Consider the following 12,126-nt stretch of genomic DNA (forward strand, 5'->3'; position numbering starts at 1 on the left):
CTTTCACTGTTCATATTATCTTCTTTTTCTTAGATAAATCCCTTTAACATTTCATGTAATAAAGGCTTGGTGATGATGAACTCCTTGAACTTGACCTTATCTGAGAAGCACTTTATCTGCCTTTCCATTCTAAATGAAAGTTTTGCTGGATAGAGCAATCTTGGATATAGGTTTTTGGATTTCATGACTTGGAATACTTCTTTCCAGCCCCTTCTTGCCTGTAAGGTCTCTTTTGAGAAATTTGCTGACAGTCTGATGGGAACTCCTTTATAGATGACTGTCCCCTTATCTCTTGCTGCTTGTAGAATTCTTTCCTTCATTTTAATCTTGGCTAATGTAATTATGATGAGCCTGGGTGTGTTCCTCCTTGGGTCCAACTTATTTGGGACTCTCTGAGCTTCCTGGATTTCCTGGAAGTCTATTTCCTTTGCCATATTGGAGAAGTTCTCCTTTATTATTTGGTCAAATAAGTTTTCTACTTGTTGCCCTTGCTCTTCCCCTTCTAGTACCCCTATAATTGGGATGTTGGAATATTTAAAGATGCCCTGGAGGTGCCTAAGCCTCTCTTCATTTTCTGAATTCTTGTTTCTTCATTCTGTTCTGATTCAATGTTTCTTTCTTCCTTCTGGTCCACTCCATTGATTTGAGTCCCAGTTTCCTTCCCATCACTATTGGTTCCCTGTGCATTTCCCTTCATTTCACTTAGTTTAGCCTTCATTTGTTCATCTAATTTGTTACTAAAATCAACCAGTTCTGTGAGCATCCTGATCACCAGTGTATTGAACTGTGTGTCAGATAGGTTGGCTATCTCTTGGTCACTTAGAAGTATTGGCTCTGGGGTTTGATGTGTTCTTCTTTTTGAGCCACAATGTCTTGGTCTGTTTGCACCTGTTACGTATGAGGGGCAGAGCCTTAGGTTTTCACCATCGTGGGGCAACTCAGTCACTGGGTTGTGATGCTGTATGTGGGGGCAGGATCAGAGAGGAGCAATGACATTTTTCTGCTCTCTCTTGGATTTTGGTCCCTGCTTCTGCTTCCTGAAAGCAAATTGGGCCCTTCTGGTGCTGGTTTCCAGGCGGGTGGGCTTGTGTACCCTCCAGGACCCTGTGGGTCTCTCCAACAAACTCTCTGTGAGCCTGGGAGCCTCTCCTGGCACCTCAACCCCTGAAAGGTATTTTTCCAATTGGTGCTTTTAGGCTTTATTTCCTGGCACTGGGGCCCTGGGTTGCATGGTCTGTCTCACCGCTCGCTCCTTTGCCTGGTTAATCTGTGTGCGAATGTCGACTGCGGTGAGCCAGCCACCTTGAGCCCTCACTGGGTTCTCCCGTTGCCACCCCACGCCTGGGATCTGCCAACCGCCACCTGTGCTCCTGGGTCCATCCAGCCTCTTTTTCCTGCTGGGACCCCTCTCCGCCAGCTGCTTACTTTGCCCCTCTTACCGGTCTGGATGAATGGTTCATTGTTGTCGGACTTCCGTACAGTTCAAGTTTCTCTCTGTTCTGGTTGTGTTCTGGTTTCTACATCTTTGTTGTTCATAAACTTGGTTGTGTGAGGAGGTACAGTGTTCCCACCTAAGCCTCCATCTTGGCCAGAAGTCCAGACCCTGTTTTATCTCATTCTGTGAGCCATCTTTATACTTAAGCTTTCTGACTTTCTTCCCCTGAAGCTGTGACCCAGCCTTTTAGAAAACCTGGGAGGTCCTGGAGTTAGAGGGTAGGACAACTTGAAGGGGGACCTATGACCTGGGCAGACCCACTTCTCAGAGCACCATTATTTTTGGTGCTGGGCCCTGGACCAGCTTTGCTTCCCACGAAGCCCAGAACACATCTTGTGTCCTAGCATGCCTTAGAGTTCAGTCTGTCACCTCAGTCCTCTCTGTCCTGGTGTTCCCATCAGGCCTCTGCAGGGCCAGTTTCTGGGCTCCTGTTTGTTCTTTCTTCTCAGGACTTTGCTTTACCTTCAGAAGCAAAAAATAGAGAGTAAATGTCCACTTGCCTTGAGACACAAGAGCCCCAAGGATCAGTGACTGTCACACATTGTTGTGACGGATGTGAGAGTAAAGGGGATGAGCACTCCATGTCCCGGGCACCGATTACAGAGGTGATTGAGGCTGGGACCCTGACCGCGCGGCAGGCTTCCAGTCTGAGGGTGAGGTCTGAGTGGGAACCAGGGGAGAGCCCCGAGTGAGAAGAGAAGTCCTATGAGGCTGAGTAGGCCCAAAATGCAGATGTCAATGTAAGGCAGGATACTTTTGACAAAAACATGGTTACATGAGATAAAAACTCAAGAGATTCCTTAAGGGAGGTTCCACTGAACTCTTCTACTTGGTTACTTCCCCCCACGCCCACCCCCGAAGAAAACCTCCGTAGTGAGGGTGGTCAAAGAAAATCAGAACTAAAGAAATAGGACACAGGGAAAATGATTATGGGTAAACCTTACCACAGTCTCAATTTTAGAGAATGGGAAAGAATATGCAAAAGAGAAAAACATCCTGAATTCATTTGTATTATATTCAGCACAGGGCCTATGACAGATACTAAAGTGTGGTGACTAGTTTGGTCTGAGGAGGGCGCAGTGAAAGACCACAGAGAAAATTCTTTGTGTGCTGGCCCTTAATAGACACGGGACTATGGGGAGACACGTATTTCTCTATAGCATTTCTTTCTGCTGTGTAACAAGTGTCCATTCATTGAGCTTTCTCTATACCAAATTCTAATCTGGCCTTGTGACGTGCATGTTCTGTAATCTCATAACAACCCTCCAGGTTGGTATAACTACTCTTGTTTTAGCCATGAGCCAACATGCTCAGCGAGAGTAGGGAATGTGACCAGGCCACTCACCTAATGAATGGCAGAATGCATTTAAATCCAGTTCCGTTCACAACCCCCCATTCTTAAACTCACATGAATGGAACTGATGTGGAAAATATCTTCTGTGTTATACACACGCTGCTGGAGGTAGACGGAGCCGAAGTGAGTCAAAAATGGTATTTTCATTTGGCCCCTTCGGTTAGTGTCCTGGCGTCTTTCTCTCAAGCTGATAAGCTCCCTCATCTTGGCTACCTCTTTCTCCCCCTCCATTTTGACTGTCGTCCATTCTAATTTTAGTAGTTCCCGAAGCAAAGATACTGAGAGATGGGGTCCTGTGGTGCCGTAAGTTCTGTAAAGGCGATTCCTGTATACAGCCCACATCTAGTGGTAGTATGTTGGTTACAGGAGGTGAGCCCAGGAAGGAGGCGAATTCTGAAATGGCCGTAGTCTGAGAAAACGAAAGTACCGTCTGCAGTACCTGCTGTGGTGTGCTCACGTTCGCTGCCTCTTTATTTTTCTTTTTTTAGTGTTCTCTCTTCCTGCTACCCCAGTGTTTGAAAAGTTGATTAGTGCATAAAAGACATGAAATTTTCTATTAGGCTTCTCTGTAGAGTTGTACGTATAATATTTATGTCTTCCAGTGATGAAAAAATATGTGCCATGCTTGATCTCTGTATCCCACAAGAATAAAAGACTCCAAGATAAATGAAAGATTATAGCATAAAAAAGATCTTATATCTATATTTTTTTGACCAGAGTTCTCCTAAATAATGAATGGATCTATGCATAAAAATCTGATTTCTGGCAGTAAAACCAAGTCTGATTGAGACTCCACATTATTGGGAAGGGCTCCACCATATACTGCTGGTTAAGTTCAAAGTAGTGCCGTCCATTCGAACTTAGTTTGGACTAGAATTTTAAAAGGTTCTGATCAATCATGACTTACTCATGCTACCTCTGGGAGCCTATTCCAAGGAAAGAGTCCTAAGTAGAAAGAGGATTTTTGTGCAGCAGTTTTCAAAGCACAATACTGGAATACATAGTGGAAAAATGATAAACCTTAATGTGAACAAAAGAGTGACCAATTGAAGCAATTATGTAAATAAAAAAGTATACTGTATGAAAAGTGCTATGATACTTTAAAAACTGGATTAAAGTTAAATATATTATGCATGTAACTATGGGAATAAGATCTACATATTTTTAAAAATTTCGAAAAACAATGGAAACACAGCCATGTTATGAAGGATTATGTTTCACTGGCAGGACTATGGGCATTTTTTAAGCCCATATTTCCATATGAGGAATAGTACCTCTTACATCATTAAAAATCATAAAGGATACCCAGAATTGGATTTCAAACATTTAAAAACCATTCCATGCCTATTGTGCCCATCTCCAGAACGTGGCCCTCTCTTCCCATCTGTGTCCTGTGGGTGGACTGAGTAACTTCCTAGCTGTCAGCTCAGTCGTCAACCCTGACGGGAGGCCGGTAGAGTGAATTAACTGGAAAATTTGGAAATGAAGGCCGGTTCTCTGTTCCAATTCTCCCTTGTTCTCCTGGACCAGTCCGGGTGACAAGTTTGTTGAGTAGGGAGAAACTGCTCAGAAGAAATCCATTTGCAATAATGTGAAACAAACTCAGTGCCAGTCAGGACAAATCCTCTTTTGACTGTGAGTAAATAGGTATTGCCTACATCTCTATCTCAAACACTTACGTATAAAACAGCAAATACAGTCAATGGTTCTTTTTTTATCCAAAACATTATATCTTTTGGAATTATGTCATCATTCATTTTAATTAAAGAAGATGTTTTGGATGGGAGTGGCCATTAGTAAGTCTTTTTCACTGAAACCAAAGAACCGGGCATTTTATCTCTGTGTGTGTTTCCTGATTTCCAGTCAAGTTAGAAACATATTTCAGTTGTTCATCTTCACCTTCATTACTTGAAGGGCTGCGAGAACAGTGGCCTTTTTCTAGTTCGGAAATGCACAGTGTGTAGCCGAGAGCACACAGATCTTAGGTGCACTGAATACTAATAAGCTGTTTAGTGAGAAAAACTAAAGTGGGAAAAGCAACAATGGTTACACAGTTATTCAGCATATGTTTGTATTTTAGGGGGGAAGGGAGGGAACACTTGCTTCTTATTTTTTCCCTTTTTTCCCTCCTTAGACAAAGCCCGTTGCATTTGCAGTTCGGACAAATGTCAGCTACAGTGCAGCCCACGACGATGACGTCCCAGTGCCAGGCATGGCCATCTCATTTGAAGCAAAAGATTTTCTGCATGTTAAGGAAGTAAGGAAAATAATTTGAATTTCTGTCTGCATAATTTTTTTCACCTTGCAACACCATTTATTTCTTATTGCTGTGAAATTGCATTGCAGAGAGCTGCAGTTATATAACATATACATGAAATCAGTGCCTCTCACCCTTTTCTAATACAAATACAACCTTTATAAAGAAGAAAGCAGTTGCGGGCCTCTTAGGATAACTTCAAGGCTCTCCTGGGCTCTCTGACCCAGAAATTGGGAACTACTGGAGGAGATGATCCCTTTTTATGCTTAACCTGTACTTTTTATTTTAATTTTTGACCTTGACTATGTGTTGTTCTCTCCTCATCTCCCAAGTTTAACCATCTGGGAGGGTTTAATAATAATCTCCAGAAGTCGTGACCTCTCCTCTCTGCTGCCTATGTCAAAACTCAAGACCACTGTTGCCCCATTCTCCTTCACTGATGGATTTCTGTAGTGGAAGGGAGAGTGGGAGGAGTTGAAGCCAGGAAGGCAAGCAACAGTGAGAAAATCCCTTTCCTCCATGTCAAAAGTCAACAGCTTTCCGTTAACAATGACTCAGACCTGTCAATTAGACAAATTTGCCCTTAATGCAGGTTTGTTTTGAGTCAACATTTATCAGACGCTCACTGTGCAGAACACTGTATTAAATGGCCAGAAACTCCCCCTGCATGCAGTTCTCAGTGCGATAGCATGATTTCCTTAGCTTGCAGGAACTTGTAGCTGGCGTCCAGGGGATGATATGTCTCAGGAAGCATAGGTAATAAAAGAACCTAGAGACTTTAGAGCCTCCCATTTAATGAATGTTTAAAAGGGAATGTGAAATATTGGCTAGGAGGGAAGGATAGAAAGTTTTCAGAAGTGATGACATGCCTAGAATCTGACTTCATAACAGGAAATAAGATTAATCCAGGTCTCCTCCTGATGGCTGGTGCTTGGAGAGGAACCTCTTTCTACTGTGAAAGGAAAAGAAACCAGAACGAATATTCATCATTGAAATGTTCGAGAACAGAGCTGAAAAGTACTATTTAGTTGTGGGAAATCAAAACGAATCATAAAGATTTAGGATAAATATTCCAGCCACAAGAGAGGAATTTTCAACACCATCAGAAATAAAGAAATACCTGTGAACAGTGTGCCTTGCTCATTACAAACACGTTTGTACAAACGTGAATTTTGCTCGGATGCAAACACTCTGGTGCTTAATGGCCTCTCCTTGGGAAGGGCCCTTAGTCTTGAACAAGGAGAATTTAACCTTCTCACAGTTGACAGCAGCAGCTGTGCTGGGATTCAGACCACTCTTGATTCTTAGCTGAATTATTCATGTTGACTAAAAATACTTCATTTTTACACATGCAATCCATGAACTTACGGTTTTTTTAAAAATTGTGATCACTGATACATAGTTAGTTGTAATTGCCATAATAGCTCTCTCCACTGAAAGTAGTTAATGTGGAAAAAAAACAATTTGAGGATTTGAGCTTCTGTGCACTGATGATAACAATTCTGATTTTGTGTTTAGAAATTTAACAATGACTGGTGGATAGGGCGATTGGTTAAAGAAGGCTGTGAAATCGGATTCATTCCAAGCCCAGTGAAACTCGAAAATATGAGGCTACAGCATGAACAGAGAGCCAAGCAAGGGAAATTCTACTCCAGGTATGAGAAGAGCATCAGGTGTTTGTGCAAAAGTCCAGATTACATGGTCATTCACGTGCTGTTGTTTGCCGTGTTCCTCAATCTTTATCACATGTTATCAGGTGGACTAGTGATTGGGCTTATTGATGGCATCCCAGGTCCTGAATTTTAAAAAGTTCATTCCTGCATCTCATCTCCATTCAAGCTGGGAGAGAATCAAATTAATTATTATCACTAATGAAAATAGCTAAGGTTGTAGAATATTAAATTTAGGCTTTAGTGCAGAAGAAATTCTCAAGTCCTAATCTTTTACTGAAAATATTGTGGCATTGATCAAACCTGGTGACGAATTCAAGCCTGCAGCCGCCTGGCGTGACAGGAAGGCATTTTAGAGATGACAGTCCTAGACAGCATTGGCAGGAAGCAGCCCCTGTGGCCTGTTAGGTTTCCTTTTCACTTGAGAAACTCGATTTTCAGTTACCCCTGTGGCTAAGCACTTAAAGGGGAATTCAATATGAAACCAGTTAAAACTGCCTTTGCAGATAGCAATTAAATGACTTATGAAATAGGCTGGGGATGAATAAGCCTTGCTAGCATTGTGGCAGTGGTTTGCCTTGCACTCAAAGAATCACTGGAAGGGTTACTCAGATGGAGTGAATTTGAAATTAAACCCTATGCAGCCCAGTCCGAGAACATGGCAAGCTTTTCCCTGTGTGAATGGATGTGATATGGACAATTATTTTATTTAATGTGAATAACTAGGCTCCTATTTTCTCTAGCTCATGTTTTATTTGCTTATACAATGATGCAAATCCTTTGTCAATGATAATATTTTAGTGTTAGCAAGAATTTTTTTCAAGCATCCACAACAAGCAAAATAAAAGATGCTTTTTGGTGAGAAACATCTGTCTTTACCTTGTATTTTATAACGGTCAGGCTCTTAGTTCAGATGGGCCCCTCCCTTCCTTGAGACCTCTGCTCTGTATTTGAGTTTTGTTAGTCCCTGGGTTATTGATGGCCCTCAGACCGTGAGATGCACTTGGTCTTTAAAAAGTAGAGGCATGCAGATGAACAAAGCCTGTGGGTTTTCTCTGTGGGGTGTGGACGATCTGATACTGTCCATTCCATCTCTAGTGTTCTAGTGGTTTTAGTGTGTATTTTTCTCTTTTCCATATTGATAATGATATCTTAATTCTAGTTAATAAAATCTTATAATTTGGAAAAGCTTCATTTTCCTGGGGCACAGAGTGCTGTTACCAACTTTGTAGTACTGTACATAGTTAGTTGAGGTTTGAAGTTACCCCTATTTTTTGGACTATAAGACATATCTAGGTTTTAGAGGAGGAGAATAGAAAAAAAATTTTGAAGCAAAAAATGTGGTAAAATATATAATAGCATAAATAGCAATATTTTACCCATGTAAATGTAAACAGAACTCAATAGCAGCATTAACAACCATTATTCCTCCCAAATTTGGGGGGGGGGAGAGGGCGGTGCATCTTCTAGTCCAAAAAATATGGTATCTTAGCCAGGGGATGTTTCGTTTGAGTTTATTTTGTTGGGGTCATTCACCATTTTCCAGAGTTTTTCAGAGCCTTTCAAATGTTCATGCATAGTGTAAACCTGGGTGGTGGAATGAGGATGTTTTTCATGCATATACTTAAGTTATATTATACAGACTTTTCTTGGTTCACATCTTAGCAATAGTATTTTGTAGAATGCATTGCAGAAAATTTGGAAGAGGCTTTTACAGAAACAGACTTGTGTATCTTTCTCTGCTTCCTCATATACAAACTGAAAAAGAAAAATGTCTAAAGGAATTGGGAGGGAGATCAATTATTACAAAACTGGTTAAGGAAGCACAGCTTCCTCTGACTCCCACCTGGGCATCCCTGGTCCAGAGTTAGTCATCAGCTCAGCTTTCTTCTAGTACCTGTGGGAACAGTGTGTGTATTAGAGCCTCCCCTTCACAGGTGAGGAAACAGGCCAGGAAAAACTAGGAAACTGGACCCAGGCCACACAACTAGAGAGTGGTAGAATCGGGATGGACTGACTGCAGCCTGACCTCAGATGGACAACCACGCCCTCTGGGAGTCATGGAGCCAGGACCTGACATAGCAAGCACAGAACAATTATTATTATTATTGCCAGCTGTTATTAACTATATTAGATACACTGTTTGTTCCTGCATTTTTTAGTGCTATACAATCTGCATTTGGGGTGTGCATCATCTCACAACCTAGTCTGGGGACCCAGGTTTCCTTTCCTATAACCATATGCACTTTCTTTTGATTTCTTGATTTCATTTTGCCCTGTCTCTTTACCTAAGCTTTTGCCTAAATATGTGAAAATATTTTTACTTCTTTTTAGATGTTTTTACATTGTCTTCTAACATTTTAAATAAAGTTTTGTTTTGAGAACATAATCGGAATTCAGCAATATTTTAAAACACACACACACACGGGCAACATTGACTGAAACCTGAGGTGGCAGAACAGCAGCACAGCTCAAGAAGGTGGAATTTTTATAGAACTAAAAATTAAGGACAAATTTGCATTCTGAACATTTTGACTACTGTGTTGCAGTATTACACAATTCAAATAATACTTTGACTTTTATTAAAGTTCACATAGAATGTAAAACAAACCCCTGCTTGAATTGAAATGAGACTTGGTACTTTAGAAAAATAAAAATTCTGGAAGAAAAGTTTTGTCCTGGTAATGAATGTTGTGTAACTACTGGAGATTGTTTCTATAAATAACGCTTTTTAGTCATGTTATATAGTGTCTGGTATCCTTGTTAAATGCATGAAAGTATCTTTTGAGAACCTAAAAAATATGTATAGGCCTTAGGCTAGCCATTTAAAGTTTATAATGTTTGTTTTATGCGTGAACATCCCAGGACAGTAGTGATAAAACTCAACCTGCTACTGTTGTTTTAGCGTATTATTGTTTACATAAGTCAATGCTGCCCTTCGATACATAGACTCCGTGGGTAGCAGATTATTTCAACCTGACCCTGGTTGGGCTGTGATAATAAACTTCAGGCACTAAAACTGTACCCCTGAAATCCCAGGTCACTCTTTGAAGATATTCCTTTCCACCTTCATTTATGAGGGGGCCATTTGGTAATACGGTATTTAGTGCGCTGCTACCCTGGTACAAAATATAAATGCTGTTGTAATGTTAACTCCAAACTTTTGAGATGCAGAATCATGTCTTATATAAAACTTTAGAGTCTGGTAGTTCTGAAGCATATGCTCTTCAGCTCATCCTTCAGTCGACCAAGCTGAATCCTCCCTGTTGGCCAAGCTTGAGAAATGTCCCAGATACGATCATACGTGTGTGACACTCTCTTTGTCGTGTTCCTTCGTGTGCCTTTTAAAGGTTAGCAGGTTTTTGTGTTGCTGTATTTTTCTTTTATACGCCGCTCGTAAATGAGTCCTTTGAATCTCAGTGTACCGAAGTAATCAAGCCAAGATGAAGGAGCAGGAACCAACTAGTAAGGGAACAATAAGTTCACTTGCTTTGGAGAGTTTCTAAGGCAAAAGAAGCAAAGGACATCTCTGCCATTTTCTACCTGTGATCCTGGCAGAGAACTTGAAGACTGCAGAAATTACCTGGATTCTCGCCCATTCCCTTGGGGCCATTTAAAATTAAACCTTAAACTTGGAACAGAGACAAATATATTTGTGGCTGTCTGCAGTACCTAGGGGTCTCCACTGGGTATTACTATTGGCCTCCTTGTAGGGAAGACAAATTTATTTTTTTAAAGATTTTTTAAAATTTATTTATCTTTAGAGGGGAAGGGAAGGAGAGAAGGAGAGAAATATCAATGTATGGTTGCCTCTTGTGAGTCCCCTGCTGGGAGTTGGCCTGCAACCCAGGCATGTGCCCTGACTGGGAATCGAACCGCGATTGTGTGGTTCGCAGGCCTGCGCTCAATCCACTGAGCTACACCAGCCAGGGCAGGGAAGACAAATTTAAAATCCCATAAAAACACAACGAGTAATCATGTTTACCGAGCAATACAAATGTTTTAAAGCCTGCAGTAAGTGTCAGATTTAATATAAATTTTTGCTTTACTCCAGTAAATCAGGAGGAAATTCATCATCCAGTTTGGGTGACATAGTACCCAGTTCCAGAAAATCGACACCTCCATCCTCTGGTAAGTAGGTGACACGTATTGAACAGTTTGCATACTGCATTTCCTGCTTTCCTCAGTCTTCCCTAGTTGTGTGGATTTACATGTACCGAAGTCCTGTGCGAACCTCAGAAATGTTAAAAGGGATCAGAAATGAGAGGGTCCATATGCAGTTAGGAAGAATCTGGGAAAATTTTTTCTGGCTTTGGGGAAAAAATAAAGGAAATATGTTAATGTGTTCATTGTCAGTTGCTTTAATGATCAAAGTGATAAGCATATTTAACTTTCTATCCTCAGCATCTACCAAGCACCTTGTCATTAGCACTGAATAGGTGAACGCCCATTAGCAGCCACAGTATGTGTGAAGTGTAGGCTGTATTGTTAAGTAAAAAGAGAAGAACTAAAACTTTGGAAAGGGAAAAAACTTTGGAAAGGTGAGGAAAGGAAAATAAAATGAGGGAATTATAGGCCTGACATGAGCAATACTAAATTGCTCAAAAGTAAGCAAAGTAGTATGTTTGAAAGGAAAAACTGAAGTGCGTTTTTCTTAGGTGCGATGTGAGGTTTATGTCTTCCATTGACCAGTAGGGAGTAGTTAGTAGATATTTTCTGGAGGCACCGGAAAGAGGAGGCTTATCTGAGCTTCTTGGTAAACATGTTGGCTTATAGGGGTTGCAGTCTAAACCTTACATTCTTCCCCTACATTTCAAAGGCTGACAGGAGACGCCCAAGGCTAGAGACTAGGCCCCTGAACTGGGGAAATGCCACATCGTGTTCCACATTGTGTCATGGTAAAGCAGCAGCTCCCCCGACAGCTGGCAGCCCCCCTTCCACAGGCCTGGGGGGCTCCTCCTTCTACAACCAGCCTGCAGCCTTCTCGTCCTTTTGACAGTGCAGTGAGAGTAGGTGCATTTTCAAGAGTGAGCTTGTGTGTTTGTAAAATCACATTTAATTTTTGTAGCCAGATGTGTGTCATTAATAAAATTAAGTTCAATGAAGAGTTTAATATAATAAAATAGAGGTGACTTACACCTTCACCCAAGTTTTATACAGACACAGGACTCTGGAATAACTTTTCCAAATACCAAGAGTGGAAAACACTTGTGTCTGTGTGGACTGGAGGTATTAACCAACTACAGAATTTATCTTACCCACGTCAGAATCCTGGTATAATTTTTGTATCAATAGCCCAACTTACCGGAAGGAAAACTTCAGAAAATTATACAGAGAGGATCCGCCACCC

General features: G+C 41.2%; 1 protein-coding gene across 14 annotated transcripts in view; it reads left to right on the plus strand.

The window, feature by feature from the left end:
• CACNB2 (calcium voltage-gated channel auxiliary subunit beta 2) overlaps window positions 1-12,126 on the plus strand; it is a 336,710-nt gene that overhangs the window by 295,228 nt on the left and 29,356 nt on the right. For all 14 annotated transcript variants that reach the window (XM_037060790.1, XM_037060793.1, XM_037060789.1 and 11 more), the window contains 3 exons: window positions 4,984-5,106; window positions 6,625-6,761; window positions 10,831-10,907. In XM_037060790.1, the coding sequence (XP_036916685.1) occupies window positions 4,984-5,106; window positions 6,625-6,761; window positions 10,831-10,907 (337 nt within the window). The remainder of the gene's footprint in view (window positions 1-4,983; window positions 5,107-6,624; window positions 6,762-10,830; window positions 10,908-12,126) is intronic.

Source organism: Sturnira hondurensis, unplaced genomic scaffold, assembly GCF_014824575.4.
Source record: "Sturnira hondurensis isolate 20B ecotype Veracruz unplaced genomic scaffold, ASM1482457v3 Scaffold0012488, whole genome shotgun sequence".
NCBI classification, from domain to species: domain Eukaryota; kingdom Metazoa; phylum Chordata; class Mammalia; order Chiroptera; family Phyllostomidae; genus Sturnira; species Sturnira hondurensis.